At 39.3% G+C, this 18,654-nt stretch overlaps 1 protein-coding gene across 1 annotated transcript in view; it reads right to left on the bottom strand.

Moving 5' to 3' along the window:
* The window catches only part of AFF2 (AF4/FMR2 family, member 2), a 250,283-nt gene that overhangs the window by 113,921 nt on the left and 117,708 nt on the right, over positions 1 to 18,654 (bottom strand). The window contains exons 6-8 of the mRNA XM_009997205.1: positions 3,664 to 3,754; positions 676 to 714; positions 370 to 421 (exon numbers count right to left, since the gene is read on the bottom strand). Coding sequence (XP_009995507.1) covers positions 370 to 421; positions 676 to 714; positions 3,664 to 3,754 — 182 coding nt within the window. The remainder of the gene's footprint in view (positions 1 to 369; positions 422 to 675; positions 715 to 3,663; positions 3,755 to 18,654) is intronic.

The following is an 18,654-nucleotide window of genomic DNA, read 5'->3' as shown; positions in this document are numbered from 1 at the left end:
TGTTCATTGGGCTGCATTTTCTATTGTAAGAGGCTTAGGATCTGATGAGAGAAGCATAAAAGTGATTTAATTTTGGCAAGCTGTACAACTAAAATCAGCATTATTTCTGCTTAATAAACTCATCTTTCACACATATCTCTGTTAGCTAATGCTTAAAAAGAAGAAACAGTAATAAGCACTGAAAACATAAAACTGGTTTATGGCTAATTTTTAAGGACTACTGAGAACACCTGAACGCCAGAACAAGATTATGAGCAGAGCTAGATTTTAGTTACCTTTGGAGAAATAAGCTCATTCTTTATAATAAATTTAAAATGAGATTTAAAGATGGAAATAATAATACTTATGACTGGAAAGAATAATACTTACGACTTTTGTGGCACTGACTTAGTTGCAACTTTCCCTGCTGGATCACTCCACTCTGCAAACAAAGGAAACACATTTTCAAATGTCAAAAGATTACTGTAGAATTAAAATGCACCCAAAGCTGTCAGCCCATCTAATTATACTTGGTTTCACAACATGCCACAATGCATAACATGTAATAAAAAATGGAACTGATCTGCTTTAACACCATGGATATTATTTTTTTTTTTAGCCTTTGTTTTAATGATATTAAGCAGGAAAAAAAAAACCCAAACCAACCCTGTTAGGACTGGGATGATAAAGACCTACTTTGTACATTGTATCCTGAGGTCAGATGTTGGGAGTCCTACAAAGGAGAACACATATAATGTCAGCATTAGTTAAATGAGATGAAGAAGGTAAGACACAGCTTGCTAGATTAAGGGCTCTGGCATTACACAAGCAGGGAAAAAGATGGTACAGGATTGATAGGGCAGCACCAGTGACATTAGTTTTAAAAAAAATCAGCTCTCGAGACAGAGCCTCACTGAGGCTCTTCCACAGTTCAGACAAGAGCTTGTCCTCAGCTGCTGTAAATCTAAATACCCATTTTAGGGAGACACTGCATAGACTTCTATGTGCAGTTGTCCCAGCCTTTTCCAAGCTTGGCCATGGATGTGTGTATGAGCCATCTATGATGTACTATTTAGACAGCAGCATCAATACAACTATGCATTAAATTCAGCATCACTGCCTTTCTTTTTCTGATCTCATTGTTTGGAAATACAGTAACCTTTTATTGATACTCAGTGTTTTTATATTTGGACTGTGACACACAGGATTTGATAAAGATGCAAGGAAGCAGATCTTCACCTGATGGACATTGGTCCAAATCCAAAGAAATCCATGAAAGTACAACAACTTGAAACAAGCAAAGAATCTGGTTTGTAACACTGAGCACGATAATGCCAGGGTTCTTGCTGGCTCACAATAACTAAGCTGCTTCCTTAATGTCACAGTATTTTCTTGCTTAGTTTTTCTCTAAGCTTTATAGTTCACAGTGATTATAATCAGCTTTCCTTTCAAGCAGGGTTTGATAATTTGAAATTAAGGTGTTTTATACAAGCTCATCTTACAGCCAGGCACTACTACACTGGAAGTGTTAGTTCTGTAAGATGTTAAAGTCATTAAAGCCCTCACTGCACTTCCTCTTAGGGCATTATTAGTTCCTAGTATTATACGGTGCTGTCAGTCATTCCCTTGTGAAGTAAATCATGCCCTAAGAGTAAACATGGCACTTCAAATTCGAATGTCAAAGGGATAAATTGTTCTGATAAGTTCCACCTCTTTTATTACACTTTTTTATATACATTTCTCGTGAGGATACTTTTTCAAATAGTTAAATTGAGAACTTCTAATAGTGCCTGTCTCTGGTTTATATGGTTGCACAATCTAGCAGCATTATGTCTAAGTTCTATAATTCAGCTAGCTATAATTGATTTAGTGTGATATTCTGGAGATGTTTCTGTTATATTTTTTAAGTAAAACTAGCAAAATTTGAAACATTTATGTTCCTATTTTAAAAAAATTTAAAAAATCTTATTTGTATTTTGTATTGGAGTGATATGGTCAAGAAGTTTAGCATCAAGATGTAGCATGGCCAGAAATTAACTTTGATGTGGATTTTAAAAGTTCAAAGCAAAACTTAATAGAAACAGAAAAGCAAAAGAAAATTATGGCTTCTCTGAACTTCTATTGCTTATACTGCTGCCAGTGGAGATAATGGCAGTTTGCAAGACTTCAACCAGTTTGTATAAGACCCATCTAAACCAGAGCAGTAAATTAAGAGATGGTACAAATCTGTAAAATACTGTGGGCAAAACCCTCTACCCATACTATGTTCACACAGGTCGGACTCCACTTTCACCTAAATGGGTTCAATTGACTTTAGCCCAATTTGCAACGAGGATTATACTCTTGTATGATTCTGTCTTCTGGTGCTCAGTGCTGCAGCAGCTAACTGCAGTGACAATGGCAGTGCTAGAGCAGTAACAATCACATCCTGTTAAAATAAGGCATTCTGGGCACTGGCTTCATTTTTTAAGGAGCCGCAGATACTGATAATGTCATACAATTCCCAGTTAAGTACAGTGGCTGTATTTCAGACATAAGATTATCTGCCAAAAGGATAAAACCAGTAAATAAGGATATGATTTTGTCGAACCATAATGTCAAACAGTACCGGTTTTATGAGCTAATTTCCAAGGCCATGCCTTTAGAAAGAAACTCAACTGCAGCTCCATGTCAGACTGGTGGAGATTTCCCACTCTGGGGAAGTTCACCCCTTCCCTAAACAACATCAGCTCACAGTTGTTCAGGTGCTAGCATAAGACACTTCCAGCAATAATTGCCTTGGGAATGAGTTCCCTCTCTAACAGTGCTACCAGAACCATAGCTAGAAGGCAACAAGAATTTGGGCCAAAGGCATGTACAAGTCATAAAACTTAATAATTCACTACCTGTTAGGTGAAATGCAGGTGCTCTTCAGGCACGTGCTTTTGTTGTGCCAAGTGTTGAGTGCGTGTTTTTAACAAGCGCAATACTGAGGATGGCATCAAGCAACTTGGTGTGCCCTTGGAGTGTGCACACAGGCAGATGCCACAGCACTGTTCACAGGCAGAAACATTTTCAGTCACCATAATTTAACCATGCAGCCTAACCTCATCATGCAATCAATCACTAAGAGGGAATTAGTCACAGAATGGTTTGGGTTGGAAGGGACCTTAAAGATCATTTAGTACCAACTTCTCTGCCATAGGCAGGGACACCTCCCACTAGACCAGGTTGCTCTGAGTCCCATCTAACCTGGCCTTGAACACTTCCATGGATGGGACATCCAAAGCTTCTCTGTGCAACCTGTATCAGTGCCTCACCACTCTCACAGTGTTTAACCTACATCTCCCCTTTTCCAGTTTAAATCATTACCCCTTGTTTTCTTATGACCTTATAAAAAGGACTGTTTTAGCCACCGCATTGCACAAATAATAATTGAAGAAAATAATACTAATAATAATAAATACTGTACTTGATGTAGAAAGACTCTTGTAACAACAGACATAAAGTTCACTTTACCTCTGTTGTAACTTCTGCAGCTTTAAATAAGGAGGTCCACTAATAACAACAGTCAGACTGGGAATTTGTAACTAAAAATAATTTTAGAAATTTTTGAAAATGGAACAAATTACAAAAAATTAACTCTCCAACAAAGGACACTCAACAGAACAGAATGTTAATCAGGTCACTGGTAATAGCCTATTTGTACCTTGCTTGGGATAGAAAACTTGGTCTGCTCAGCCTTTCCAGGAGTGTGAATAGCAGTAAGAGGAGGAGGCCAGGAATGGGTCATCTCCTAGGGAAGGAAAAAAACATGTTTTTGAAAACACATTCATGTTCATAAAGGTGAAAGAGGGGAAAAAATTATCATGTACTCTTCATTGAGCCTGGAGATGCAATTGCCTAAGGAAGCATCACCACCCATCCTTATGTGGCAGGTAAGCATCTTAACTACCCAACAGGCAGCACAAGAACAGCTTTTATTTTTTAAAATTTTGACCATCTGTGCTTTCATCAGGTGGCAGCTGACTCCACCTCTATGGTCAGCCTGTCAAGCTGAATGAATGAAGCCATCACAGGGATAGAAAAGGAGATTACCTGCAAAGCCCAAACAGGAAGGGGATTCCTCCTGTATCGTACTGGATGTAACCATATAGAGGATCACATGGTGGCAAAAGACAACCCTATTCAAGAGAGCTTAGTGGCAAAATAAACCAGAGGCAGGTCTAGAAAAGGCTGGGATGCAGTACAAATATCTGGTGTAGAAGTGGGTGGGGACATTGTCCTATGCAACAAGTGTCTTCTCATAGTACTGGCTATGGGCACTTTATGTGGTATGGTATGTCAATGCAAATGCCCTTCTAATGAGTGTGTTTTATGGTAGATGCTGCTCCATTTGCTCTTACCTATGTTTTAATTTAATAAATATTAAGAGGCTATCTTATTGAAGCCCATCAAATGTCACCCTTAGCCCAGGACCTGTTTTCATTGCACAAAGCCCAAATGGTGGCAATGAGGAGGAAAGACGCAGTTTGTGAACAACTCATCCCTCCTGGTGGGTGAGACTGCAGCAGCTCAGTGCAATGACAAGAAGTAGACTAGCATAGTGTATTGGTTGTTTGACCTCTGCACAGAGGAAAGCAGGAAAAGATTTGAGCATCCAGTGGACTTTTGTGTGAGATAATATAATCCAGAACTTGCATGCCTCTGCCAAATCCTTTGCCATAGAGGTCGCTTTGTGGCAAATCTCTTCATAGCAAAACGATGAAACAGAGACTGTATCACATAATTAAGAGAGGGACAGACAGCCTTGATTGAAGGCAGAAATGAAGCATATTCTAGAACTGCAATTATAGGGTTGACCTCAGCCTCTTCCTGCCCACACATAAAAGCCTGGACAGAGAGCCTAGGATTCATGGGAAGGTGATGCCAGCAATTATTTCAGAATATTCACTGTCAAAATGCATCTAGTGTCCAGTGTGTACCAACTCAGTAGGCTGAAGTGTAAGCAAATCGAGTCATCTCCCTGTTAGGGGACACCTGATTATAAAACAGTGGGAAAGGGAAAAATGAGTTTGCTATTATTTGAGGAAATTCAATTACAAGGTAAGAAATCCTGACTCCACTGAGGTCAAAGGCAAAAGTCAACTCCAGTGAGGTTAGGACTATCCAATCTAAGTGTTTACAGAGTGACCTTGTGAGCATCAAAGTCTATTACAAAGGTACAAGCTACCTACATAGAGGCATTTTACTTCAATTATCTCTGTAATAAAAAATATTGGATAGAAAATTCTAGATAGGATCACACATGCCAAACAACACAAGTATTTAAAGCCTCCACTTTGTGTGGAAGTGGTGAGGAAGTATATAGTTACTTAAAGAAACATACCTACATCTACCTACAGATAAGTGCCACAGCACTGTTGACCAAAGAGCCCTGAGTGATCATAAAAGTTTTGAGATTGCTCATCTGAAAAATGTCACTTCCAAATGTAAGGGCAGCAGCCGCACACTGACCACCACACAGCTGTGTATTAGACTCATGCGGAGCACTACTGAGCTACAGAATGACATGCAAAAGTGGCACAGCACTGTTTCCAGTGAAGGGTCAAAACCCCAACCCCACATCCTGCAGAGAGATGTGACCCTCTGCTTAACTCTCACCTACTCTGTTCCTTAAGCACATGCACTTTGCTTTAGAGAATCAGAAGAGAGGATGTCATTTGTTTAATCATCCACATGACTTCACCATACTTTGCCATGCCCCAATTTCTTTTGGAGGTCCCTCATCTTTAAGTACTCACTAATCTTTATTTTGTCTAACTTGTGAAATCTGATAAGTCTGTCTTCTAATATGTTACGACTATAAAGAACTACCCTGACAGCGTGTGTTGTGTATGCATCCATTAAGGTGTATATATAAACATCTTGGTTTGCAAATACCTGGGAAAGTAGGCAAGTAATTGCACTCATATTTTTTTTCCAGAAAAAGTTTAAAAACTTTAATCAATCCAAATTTGGAAGTATTTAGAAATTCCTGGAAGTAACAATAATAAAACCAAGCATATGAAATGCTTTAAAGAGGAATTTAATGGAAACAAAGTAATCCCACAAAATTGAGTTAGGATTTATTTTCACATGGTTCGGACTTAAAATAATTCCAAAATCATGTTAACTGTTGGAGTGGGTGCATGACTGCTATGGAAGCTGGCATTTTTTATAGGCCTGGAGATTAAATAAGAAAGTAAACCTGCACAGTTTGTTGGCTTAAAAGTCACTGTGGTCTTCTGACGTAATAAGATCAAGCATCCCTCTTTCTGAAAATTATTTAAACATTGTTTTAATTGACTCCATGTGCTTTATTTATTAGAGCTAGGCATGCTCCTCTCTTCAGCTAAATCTGTTTTTTTCAGCTGTACAAGCCCTCAGGTAAGTAACTAAGAAGGACACATGCAGATGCAATCTAATGAATCACCAAAAACACAAATAGTTCAAGCAAATTTTTAAGGTCTGCAGAGGTACAAGGCCAAATCACTATTTAAATGGAAGGAGAGGACTGGGGAAGGATTTAAACTTGCAAGTTTCTACAGAAAAGGTCAGCTTGAGAGAAATGAGTACAGGGGATGTGGGGCAGATGGTAAATAGTTTTACAAAACCAGCCCCTAAAATTAATAGCTGCCTTCAAGACTTACTTCCTTTCTCTATATTTCAGTTTTCCATCATTTCTGTCTTGTCCAAAATAAAGTGTGCAATGTTTTTAAGCACAGATAAAAGAACTGAGCCAGGTTCTGAGAGGTCATTCTGGAAAAGAGTAGCTAGCCTGTTTACTCTGTGTGCCTACTGAGGCAGCTTCCCTTTCTACTGTGTGTTCTAAACTGCTTAGCCTGATCTAATTTGAAGTCTCCCAAGATATAGGGCTCATGCTGCTTCCCTCGGGAGAACCGAGGGGAGACGCGAGAACAGTCCTCAATTACAGAAAGAGTTGTTGCTAAAGGACAGAATAATCTGTTCTCCAGTTTTATGGTGGATCTGAACTTAAATTGCAGCCAGAAAGATTCCAGTTAGGCATAAGCCCTCTAACGGTAAAGACTGTGCAGCACTGAAACAGATTGCTCAGAGAACTACACAGACTCCACCTTCGGAGGAACACACTTAAAACTGAGTAAGCACACAGCAGTCAGGAATGGCTTAGGCAGAATTGATTCCTGCATTGAGATGGGGACACACAGTAGATGATGAGATTTCTAAGACCTTCCCATGTCTTTTTCATGTTCTGTAGTTAGTTAGATCTCAGTTGGCCAACTGCTGCCCTTACTGCCTCTCTTGGGGACAGCTGATCCACAAAAAGACAGAAGAAGAAAGCAATAAGCCTGGTATTTTTCTTCTGTGACATTAGAGTCCACAAAGGCACTTCTGGGACCGACTCTTTGCCCACATCATTAGAGGGCAGCCAGAGGTGCAGGAGGAGGAGCAGCTCTGTGCACACTGCCAGCAATAAACGCAATCTGAGGTCACTGCTGCTAAAGAGATGTTATCTGTGGTATTTTCTCTGTCAACTGCCCCTCTCAGTCATTTTAACTCCTAGCTAAACCTGTTACTTTAAAATTTCTCCAATTTTTGGTTACATGGTGTGTTAAAGTTATATTCAGAAAAAAATTAATATATGATGAATAGATGTTCTAAGGTTATTACAAACTTGATGTTACAGCTAGTGATGCTAAGCAACCTACTGGCTTGACAGAATAAAGATAACCAAGTGATTTACCATTTATTAAAGCCTCTATTAATGATTTATTAATGTTTTATTAACTATTTATCAAGGCAACCTTAATAAAAAAGATGTCTTGCTTCACAGTATCTTTCTAGTTTCTGCATTTATACAAACCTGATCAAACTCTCTCGTCTAGGAAGCCAGCAATGCATGAGGGGCAGCTACATTTTATGTGTGTGATGCACACTGAATTAGAAGACATCTTTACCTGTTTCATCTTTGAGGAAAAGGCTAAGGAGAGAATGAATATATAGATATATACTTAGGCATGTACAAGCAAATGACTATAAAGCCTAAAAGAACACAAAGGCAATAAACCTACAGGTTGGTTTTTATTCATATTCCTTATGAAGGAATGGAAAACTTGCACGAGCAGTTGGGAATATCCTGACCAGTAATCTGGCCTGTTTTATACTGTGACCAAGGCTTCCTGAAGGAGAGATTTCAATATATTGTCAGTACTGACAGGGACGTGATAGATAAATTAATGGATATGGATTTTATTATCATGTTTCACCACTTAAAAAAAGCTCTCAGCATCAAAGGGTTACTGCAGCTTTTTTTCCTGTAAGGGGAAAAAAAAGATTTCAGTGATGGCCTGATGGCTTCCAAAAGAAAGTCAGTTTTCCTGTCAGATTTCCTGGTATGAATGTTAAGGCAGGAAATCTTCTACTCACATGAATGTTTTAGCAAATTTATTACCAGTGGCTAGTGCCCAATATGTATTTTTGGAGGAACAATGTGGCAGCATCTGCAATAATGCCTTTGTCATACTATAATTTATCTTGCTGCTGTACCAAAAACTACCAGAAAGCCACTTGGAAATACAGAGTGTACATGCATGAGTTTACTACTGAAAAGCTAGAATTCATTCTACAAAAAGAAACCATTTCCTTGACCATAATCTAAAAACCCAGTGTTCACCTTGTGAACCTTGTGGGTTTTATCAATGACAAAAAATAAGCTCTCTTTGCCCAACTGGGGAGTGGGATGTATTCTACATCCTCCCACAGTAAATTAATATTCCTTTCCTTATTAACAAGAAGGGAAAGCATAGACAAAAATTATATTCAGTGAAAATGAATACGGAAATTGCTTCAGAAGCCAATAGGAGCTGCCTATAAACGTTACAATAGATGTTTTCCTTTCCTACATTGTTAACATTTGGAAATCCACAAAAAGTGATAGCAATATGGACATTTTCTGTTGAGCTTCTCAATACTCTCTGGCTCCTGTATACCTCACACTTTTCAATATATTTTTTTCTCATACTGGAACTTTTATAACTAATAACACATTTTTGCTTAGAGCATTTAGAAGACAATAAAAAAAAATAGCAAATCATGACTGATGTACTTACTGCTCTAACCAATCTTGTGTATGTGAAGAAAAAAAATGCTCCGTTACAGTCAGAGGTGTCTCAGCTCAAAAGGTTGTTTTAGGGGCAGAATAAAGAAGCTACAACACGTGAACCCACCACTGGATTTCCAATTTAACATCTCCAACACAATCCTAAAAGTAACCACAGCCTATCCAATAGCGTGTCTACACTGTCAAATAATTTAGCAGTAATGGCACTGAAGTAATTCTCCTTCCCATCCGAGAGAGGAAGGAGGCATCTTCTGTACGTGAAGAGTATGTTTGGCTTGTTAAGGTTAGGCCATAACGGTTGCATGCAAGGAGAGCATGATCAAAGCTTGGAAGTTTTGCCAAGCACATGTGAGATGCTGGGTTGTGTGAGATATTCCTATTTCCACAGAACTGTTCTTCTGGACAGACTTACTCATGGGTCAGGAACAGGGAAATGCGAGAAATGGTCAGACTGCAGGACCTGCTCATATGGGATACTGGCAGAGAGTGGTCAGTGCTGTGTCTTTCACAGAGCCCTTCAGAAGCACCAAAGCAATCATGAGGGTAAAATCCTGCTCCTCCATAATTGATAATTCTCTGCTGTGCTGAGATCCTATCTGTTCAATACTGCATCCAGAACTGGACATTCAGTTCACACCAGCTAACATCAGTTTCAGAGGCCTAAATGTTAATGATACACTCACACGTATTGAGGAACTTGCCAGGTGTACTAAACCTACATCCAGAAAGCCAGGCATCCTTCATTTCTCACTCTTTGTAACTAAACTAATGACTTTCTTGCCCAATATACAGAGTCTTGCTGTGAACAGTATGGCCAACGTAATGCCTTCTGTTGTTGGCAGCTTCTCATCCTCACTGAGATGCACTGCCATATCCCATTTTATTTATTCAAATCGATACTTGTTGGTAACTATCTCCAGGGATGGCACATCTAATTTTCATGAGAGCCTCAAGAGATAGGAAGTATGTATTGAACTGTTAAATACAACATAACATCCTGGCAGTAAAACAGTATAATATAAACAAAGGCACAATAAGTAATAAAAAGCTAATTCTTTCAAAAGTTACTAATACCAACATATAATTTCATCTCTGCAATTTTAAAAACATTGGCAACATTTCTCCAAGTAAATAAGCAACTGTGTTTTGAAACTATTCACTGCTGGCACTTGTTTAAGGAAATCTGGTAATTTGTTCCATCCATCCTGAGCTTCACAAGCAAAAAAGCATGTCTTGAGTCGCCTGTTTTCTTCTCTGAAACTTAGGGTTCACACCAAGAGGAGAGCAGAACTATAATTTACAGTTACAAAACAAGACTGCACTAACCCTGAGGCACTCCACTGTGCACATTTATGCAATACATTACACCATCTCCTTTATGTTGCCAGATGTAATCAATTCATCTTTTTTTTTCATAGAAAATACAAGAGGGAATTATGCAGTCACATGACAAGACCTTATCCATGTAATTTATTACAAAACACATTTAATTTCTGGAGCCACTTATGCCAATGTCGTGGAAAAAGAAAATCTCCAAATTCAATAGCAGGCAAAATTAAATTACTGAACTACCAAACTTCTCATTCTGCAAGCTTAGCACAGAAACTGTGCAAGCTTTACACTGTGCACTAAATTTTATGCCCATGTAACCAGCATATAATCCATATCCTGACAAAATGATGAAACTGAGTCTAAAAACATCAGGAATTTGAAAGCAGCAACTTGTTCCAGAAGATACCCACTTCAGTCTTAATACAGGAACATCAATTATCTGAAATAGCACATAGGGGAAAATAAGAAACCAGGTTAGGCAACTTGTTTGAGTTTAAAGCTGAATTCTTTTGTGTAAGCCATTATTCGTTTTTATTAAAATTGGCCTCCAAGTTGTTACTTGTCAAATACAAAGAAATGAAGCCACCACACACTGCTGTACAATACACATTGAAATGTTTCACAAAAGCTGGAGTTCTTGCCTTCAAAACCAGGACTCTGTCAGATCTCTTTTATTCTGCTTACCACACAAGCAGTAATGCAGCATGGGTTTTCCTGAGTGGCTGTGCTAGGGTAAGATTTCTTTTCAATGTTGAGTGTTTCCTCTTACATGGTATCATCAGCACCTCAACTGTAATGCCATTAAACAGTAATCTGAGGCTGAAGCGAAGACACAGTGAGCACCTAGAAAAGCTCAAACCTGCCCTTACAGAAGCTTTCCTTTTTCTCCACTTCCTTTGCTTCATCTGTGTGATGCTCTCCCTACCCACATCCCTTTTGAAAACTTGCTTCTCCCTTAGTATACAGAATCACAAAATCACAGAATCCTAGGGGTTGGAAGGGACCTCAAAAGATCATCTACTCCAACCCCCCTATGAGAGCAGGATCACCTAGAGCACATCACACAGGAACGCGTCCAGGAGGGTTTTGAATATCTCCAGTGAAGGAGACTCCACAACCTCCCTGGGCAGCCTGTCCCAGGGCTCTGTCACTCTCACAGTAAAAAAGTTTTTTCTGATATTCACAGTGAACCTCCAATGCTTCAGTTTGAATGAATTACCCCTTGTTCTATCACTGGTCATCACTTAAAAAAGCTTAACTCCATCTTCCTGACACTCATCCTTTATATATTTGTAAACATTGATGAGGTTGCCCCTCAGTCTCCTTTTCTCCAAGCTAAAGAGACCCAGCTCCCTCAGCCTTTCCTCATAAGGGAGATGTTCCACTCCCTTAATCATCTTTGTGGCTCTGCGCTGGACTCTTTCAAGCAGTTCCCTGTCCTTCTTGAACTGAGGGGCCCAGAACTGGACACAATACTCCAGATGCGGCCTCACCAATGCAGAATAGAGGGGGAGGAGAACTTCTCTTGACCTACTAACCACACCCTTTCTAATGCACCCCAGGATACCATTGGCCTTCTTAGCCACAAGGGCTAAGCCATTGCTGGTTCATAGCCATCCTCCTGTCTACCAGGACCCCCAGGTCCTTTTCACCTACACTGCTCTCCAGCAGGTCAGCCCCCAACCTGTACTGGTACATGTGGTTGTTCTTCCCCAAATGCAAAACTCTACACTTGCCCTTGCTGAACTTCATCAAGTTTCTCCCCACCCAACTCTCCAGCCTGCCTAGGTCTCGTTGAATGGCAGCACAGCCTTCTGGTGTGTCAGCCACTCCTCCCAGTTTAGTGTCATCAACTGTACGAAGAATGCACTCACCCCTGCTGAGTATGATTATCTTCTCAGTGCTACATCAGAGACCGTAAATGCTTTGAGGGCAAAGACTGTCTCATTTTTTGTCTTACACAATGCTTAGGGCACTTCTGAGTATTGGCTGAAAACTGGGAACAGTGAATACTGGCTGAAAAATCCTGGGTGGACAATATAACCAGCCTGATCAGCATTCAGTGATGGACAGATGGACAGAAAACTTTAAAATGAAGCCTGATCATTGGATCCTCTAATTTGGGACCCTGTTTTTTTATAAGGTTAAAAACTTAGCATGTTTGCCAAAAAATACACTATGGGTTCTGTCTGGCTTGCAACAAAACAGGAGAGTACATGCTGCCTCTCACACTCAACCCTTTAATTCTCTTCTCTTACAGAAAGAGCTAAGCAGCCACCTGAAACCCTATCATGCAACCTGGCATCTATTATTTTAGCCTTTGGAAAAGAACAAACATTTAAATCTGGATTTTCTTTTCCTCACTTGTGCCTTGAAGCAGGTCTGTTCCTGCATCTGTGTGTCCTGTAAATCATGCCAACACTCTCCTTTGATCCACTCCTGCTAAACTAGCAGGTGTAGAAAAAATGGATGTATGTTATAGAAGATGTTTTGATACAACATATACTTTTTTGGCATGTCAGTCTTACCCAAATAAGCTAGCTTAAAGAGTAAAGAAAACTGAAGCCAAAAGATGCGGAGGTCTTTTTTGATCTCCCTTAAGGTATGGAGGCTTCAGAATATTTCTGGTAGACAGATTCCCACTGTCACATGCATGCATTTGGTTCCTAGCTTGTTCTTTCTTATAAAGCTGGTAAATCTGAGGTTGGAAACATTAAATACTCCAAACTGCCACTGAGATGCATGGCAGCTGAGGATTCTCAGTCCCACACAGAGCAGTCCTGAATGTCTGATATCAGCATGCTCAGACTACACAACAGATTAATAGAACCTCCTCCCGTGCCTGCATTTTTTAAAATATTCTGACAAGGAACTACGTCAAAACTAACTCCTAAAAACAGAGCTGAAAGTGGGCAAAGTCCATAACCTTCCTGTCTCCAAACACTACACTACTTTTTTTCCCACAGGAAAACCAGTGAATAGGACACAAAAGCCACAGCACTAAAATGCAGTAACTTTGGTGCTCCAGCATTTAAAAATTTGTTATCTACATGGAGAGACAATGACACATATTGCCTTTGCTGCTTCTAGATGGCTAAAAAGGAATAGCAAACTGTTCATTAGTAATAGTTTATCAGGGGTCATATGAGCAATCTGGAACACACTTGGAGCAAGTCCAAGAAAAGACCACCCAGTAGATCCATGGTTGCTAGCTAGCTCTGAGCAGTTAGTGCTATTTGCAAATCCAGCTGGTGTCAAACACTGACAATTACCAGTTACCATAGGAAGACAAACTGGAATAAACCTGCCAAAGAATACTTTTTTTTTTTTTCTTTCCCCCTTACAAAGTGCAATGTAGATGTAGCATCATGTTCAAGCAATTACCAAAAGGAGTTGTTGATCTCACTTTGCCGGAGAGATACACAGGCTAGATACAGTAAAGCAGCATTCTTTTTGAAGGGTAACTTGTGTTATAAGTGAAAGACACTATAAAATGACAATACTGCTGCAAAAGAAGACAGGATAATACATTTAGTCAAATTCCCAGTCTAAGCCTTTTCAAAGAGCACAAGCAGTTAGTGTAACATTCCTTAGGGCTCCTGTATCCTTTAAAACATGATAGCTTTCTTGTAGTTTACACTCACTGTATTAAGAAAACTGGTAATGAGATCATAACAATTTATTTTAAAAGCAACAATGACTCAATTGCCTAGAAAAAAAGGAGTGAGTACTATTTTCATGGAAAGAGGCCTCCAGTGAACACCTCACTCTTGAAGCTGTGTTCTTTGCTTTTGTCTGAACTGAGGAATGACAAGGGACTACTCTTCAAAAAAATCTGAGCACCAGTTTTCATTTGATTGGTACAGCACTCCCTTTTCAGATAAACTGGCAGCTCAGACCTCTTATTGAAAATATTAGGGACTCAAGAGGTTAGAAATTATAAAATACTGGAATAAGTGGGAAGGGATTAATTGACTGGATTAAAAAAAGAAAAAAAGTAAAATCACTACTGTGAATGTTCTTCTACAAACTGAACACCAAGTTTGTGGGTTTTTTTCCTGAGGCTCAGAAGAATATTTTAAAGGTTACTGTACCTTGGGGTACACAAACAATGTATTCTTTAGCAGGATGTACTCATGGCAAAGAAATTAATGGACTACAAAGCCCAAAGGGGCCTTTAACACACAGTTCACGTGCAATAAATCTTATCAGAAGATCTCAAAGCATTCCTAACAAGAGGCCAGTACCCACCATTTTCCAGCTTGACTCCAGAGATGAAATTTGGTCCATGCCTTAAATCTACCACTCAACCAGCAGCAAATGCAATGAACACTACCACGCCCATTTTTTGGTTTTGGTTTGTTTTATTTTGTGGGATTTTGTCTGATTAGCAACCGATGCAAATCTCCTAAATCCATGTTCTTCCTGTTTCCCCATGCAAAGTGGTAGTAGGTATTATCTCCACCTTCCTCCAAGAGATACTAGTTTAGGCATTGCACAGAAATTTTGGAATACAGGAAATATTACAAGAGCTGTCAACTGTTGAGAACAGGGTTTCTAGTGAAATCCACACCAGAGCCCTTGCCCTAGGAGTCAGAGAAAGCAATACAGAAACACTTACTGCAGGTAGAATGAACAGTGCAGGCAGAATGTTGAACAAACATAAATCCAGGCACTTAGGTCTGAACTTCAGATTCATGTCTGTAGTCAGTTTTTATCTCTTGTCTCTGAACAATGGTCAACAAACACCTCAACACCTTGAACTAATAAAACAATCTTCCTTTCCAATGCTACAGCCTGAAATTTTCATCAGCTGACTTCTGCAAGGCCAGGTGCCTGTAAGACTGATTTTAAATCAAAAGGAAATGTGAGAAATTCCTTGGGAAAAACCCCATCATTTTGGTTAGATTTTCTAGCTACCCAAACAAATTGTTACACAGCTGAAATAAATTAACATTGCAGGATCTACAGGCTAATTAAACAAATGTGACAATTTTACCATGACAATTTGAAAATGCTCAAAAGTGCCTCCAATACACAGTGTGTATTCTCCTCAAATGTGTATTAAAACTCATGTTCTGTATTAAGAAATTGAAAGGAACTTAGATATTCAATAAAAAACACAATTATAAGCACAATTTTAAATATATATCTAAAATAGATTGGAAGATCATAAGGTTTCTCAGCACATTAAATTCAATGACACACTTTCTTTAAAGAAATGTTAGAAATCCTCCATAGAAATGGATAAGCCACAGTATGTAGCATGATTTTAAATATCTGATTGAGCCTTGCTTTTGCATAATTATCACACCAATAATTCCAGCTGAGGACCTCAATGCATTTTGCCAGCAACTAATTTATCTTCGCGGCACGATGGCAGTTTGGGTGAGGTTCAATTTCCCTGTTTCATAGCAGGGACACTGTGGACTGAAGGGGTATCTCAAGGTTACACAGGAAGATTAAAGGTAGGATGGTTTATGTATTCAAACATTTATTCAAAGAGATGGTAAAATGGACCATAACAGTCTTTTGCTGGCAGGTGTGAAGTGGTGTATTCAGAACTCTGACAGCTGAAACAATCTCAACAGGTAAGAAGGAAGACACCTTCAGAAAGGACTCCACTGACTAAACACACATGTCCAAATTATCCTTCACGGTCCCACCAGCTTCTTCAGCATTGCTGCCTTATGAGGAGGTTTCCTACCAGAACTTAAAACCCACAAGACCTGCCCTCAGGGCTGCAAAAATGGAGCCATTCCCTTTCCAAAGATAAAGAGCCACAGAAGACGCTACAGTCCTCGTAATTTCAAACCAGAATTGTTTCTAAAGCATGCATTCATTTCACAAAGCCTAACTCGATTTTAATGTTTTCAGAGTCTTCAGTCTGTGCCTAAAGCAATTTGTTATGTAGAGTACACATTATTAATCTATTTAAATGAAAGGTAACATTGCTAGCAGTTTAAACACTCAATGCCCATACTTCACCATGTTTCATTTTGACAGGACACAATGAAATAACAGAAATGATTAATCTGAGACCAGAGGAATATTCTACTACCTATATTTCAAAATAGGACTAGCTTTTTTTGCTTAATACTTTGGCAGTAAGATGTAAGTGGATTACAGGAGCTTCAGCTGGCTTTTCTGCTTGACTGCCTGGCATACTGTGTCAGTGGTTGTTCTTACCAGTCATTTTGGAGTGAGCAGCAGTACTCCAGGACAGGCACACAACAGGCTCTGAAGTGTCTCATCATGTTTTTATACAACATAAGTTTGTGCAGCCTATGAGGATACCTGGTACAGCTAAGACCAGACATGAAAACAGTGTAGAAGTGTTTAAAACCTTCCATCGAGTTTACCACTTGGGGCCTTTTTTGTTCACGGGAGCATACAAAAGGTCAAAGTTGATCTGACATCCCAGATTCCTTGGGTCTGTTTTCTCTCACACTTTCACTCAGAGATAAGGGAGTTACTCTTCATTTACAATGATGAAAAGGGACAGGAAGTCAGGTCCCATGGGTCTGCAAATCAGGAGTAGGAGTCTTAAGCTTTTGTGATACTCAACTACAAGACATCATCAACGCATTTTCCCACATTTTTTCTCTCTTTCACTTCCAGTTATTTCTGGAACTATGAAACTTGGAGGTATCTGAAAAAGTAGCATGTGAAGTGACCAAAGCTTTCAAGTGCTGCACCTGATCTTCCGCAGAAGTTGCAAAACCTATCTTTTCCTCCAAGACAATGACTTTGCTTGAGCTACTTTCTTCTTTCAAGGGGCTTTAAAAAAATTGTTTTCTATATCCTCATAATATATCATGATTTTTATCATAACACAGTACTGAATCAAGAGTGAGGATGCTGAGCATGTAACACATTGCAGTACATAGTGGATCATTTCTGAGGTAACTGTCAATGAGGAAGAGAAACTTAAAGTGGCCGGTTTTGGCGCAAAAGAGATGCTGAAGAGCTTGGAAAACAGATAAGAACTAACATTTTTTCATTCAGTCATTAATTTCTCATGAGAGTGCTTTCATTCTCCTCAGAAGCAGTAATATGTGTTCAAACCCTTGAGATGTCAGCTCACTTTACAGTAATTTTAGTAGCAATGGTAAATCTGGCAATGATAGCAGAATTATATAATACTACTGAAATCAGCAATAATTCAATTTGGCAGTACAAACATATATGCTAAAATAATGTGGTTAAGGAGATAAGAAAACAGAATTGAATAGTGGTTTCAAAATAGGTGCACTGAAATCTCTCTTTTTCCTGAATACCTTTTGTAATCTTTTTTTATTGTTACAGTGTAGACAGGCTGCAATAGACCCACATAATGATCAGATTTTACAATTCAAGTTCTTTGCTAAATAATTTATTTAATACTGCTATGAAAATAAAAGCTTTATTCTATAAATGTGCTTGCAGGCTGGAATCAGACCTTGCTTGTCTGTCCTGACAAAGGTCTAATCTTTTGCTACCTTACATCTTGAAGAGGCATTTATCCCTGTAACAGGCAGGTGCAAACCCCCACCTTTTGAATACAGGAAACACTGCACACCCACACACATCTGTCAGATCAGACAGTCAGCCTTTTCTCCCCATCACCTCCTCAACAGCACGAAGTCTGCTTTGCGTTGATTTGGCAGCACAAAGCAGATTTATAGTATATAATCTAGATCACAAGTAAATTCCTCTCATACCTAACCTGTACCAAGCCAGCAGTGCAACGGTGGCCCACAAAACCAACCACGTAAATTAAGTACTTGAGCTTTGACTCATGCCAATCTCCTACTCACCCAGCCTAAAGTTAGCTCTGAGTTTTCTACCTTATGTACCTTCAAGTTAATATAGACCACTTTGGGATAATGTTCCTGAGGTGCCTTGCTCATGGGTAGCACCACAACGTTGTCTCTGAAAGCTGGATGGCTAAAACCTTGAATCATCCTTTGCTGCTGCATCCAGGTGTAAATCACAGGGGCCAAGGTAAGCCTCTGTGTTAAGGGTCTGCTCTAGACTGGGAAGACCTAAAGCTCCATTCTTCAACTCCCAAAGAGCCTTTTGCACTTCAAGCCTACATCAGGCTTTCCTCAATATTCCAACCATTGATCTCACCATGTCTGCATGTACAGAATGCTGGGAAATGGCTTCTATTAACTTTCCTGGAATTATTGCTGAATGCTTGTGATGGTACTGAGAAGAGAATTGAGCTGATCACCTAC

The sequence above is a fragment of the Chaetura pelagica genome, unplaced genomic scaffold, assembly GCF_000747805.2.
Source record: "Chaetura pelagica isolate M959 unplaced genomic scaffold, ChaPel_1.0 scaffold344, whole genome shotgun sequence".
Taxonomy (NCBI): Eukaryota; Metazoa; Chordata; class Aves; order Apodiformes; family Apodidae; genus Chaetura; species Chaetura pelagica.
This window is presented reverse-complemented; position numbering and strand designations above follow the sequence as displayed.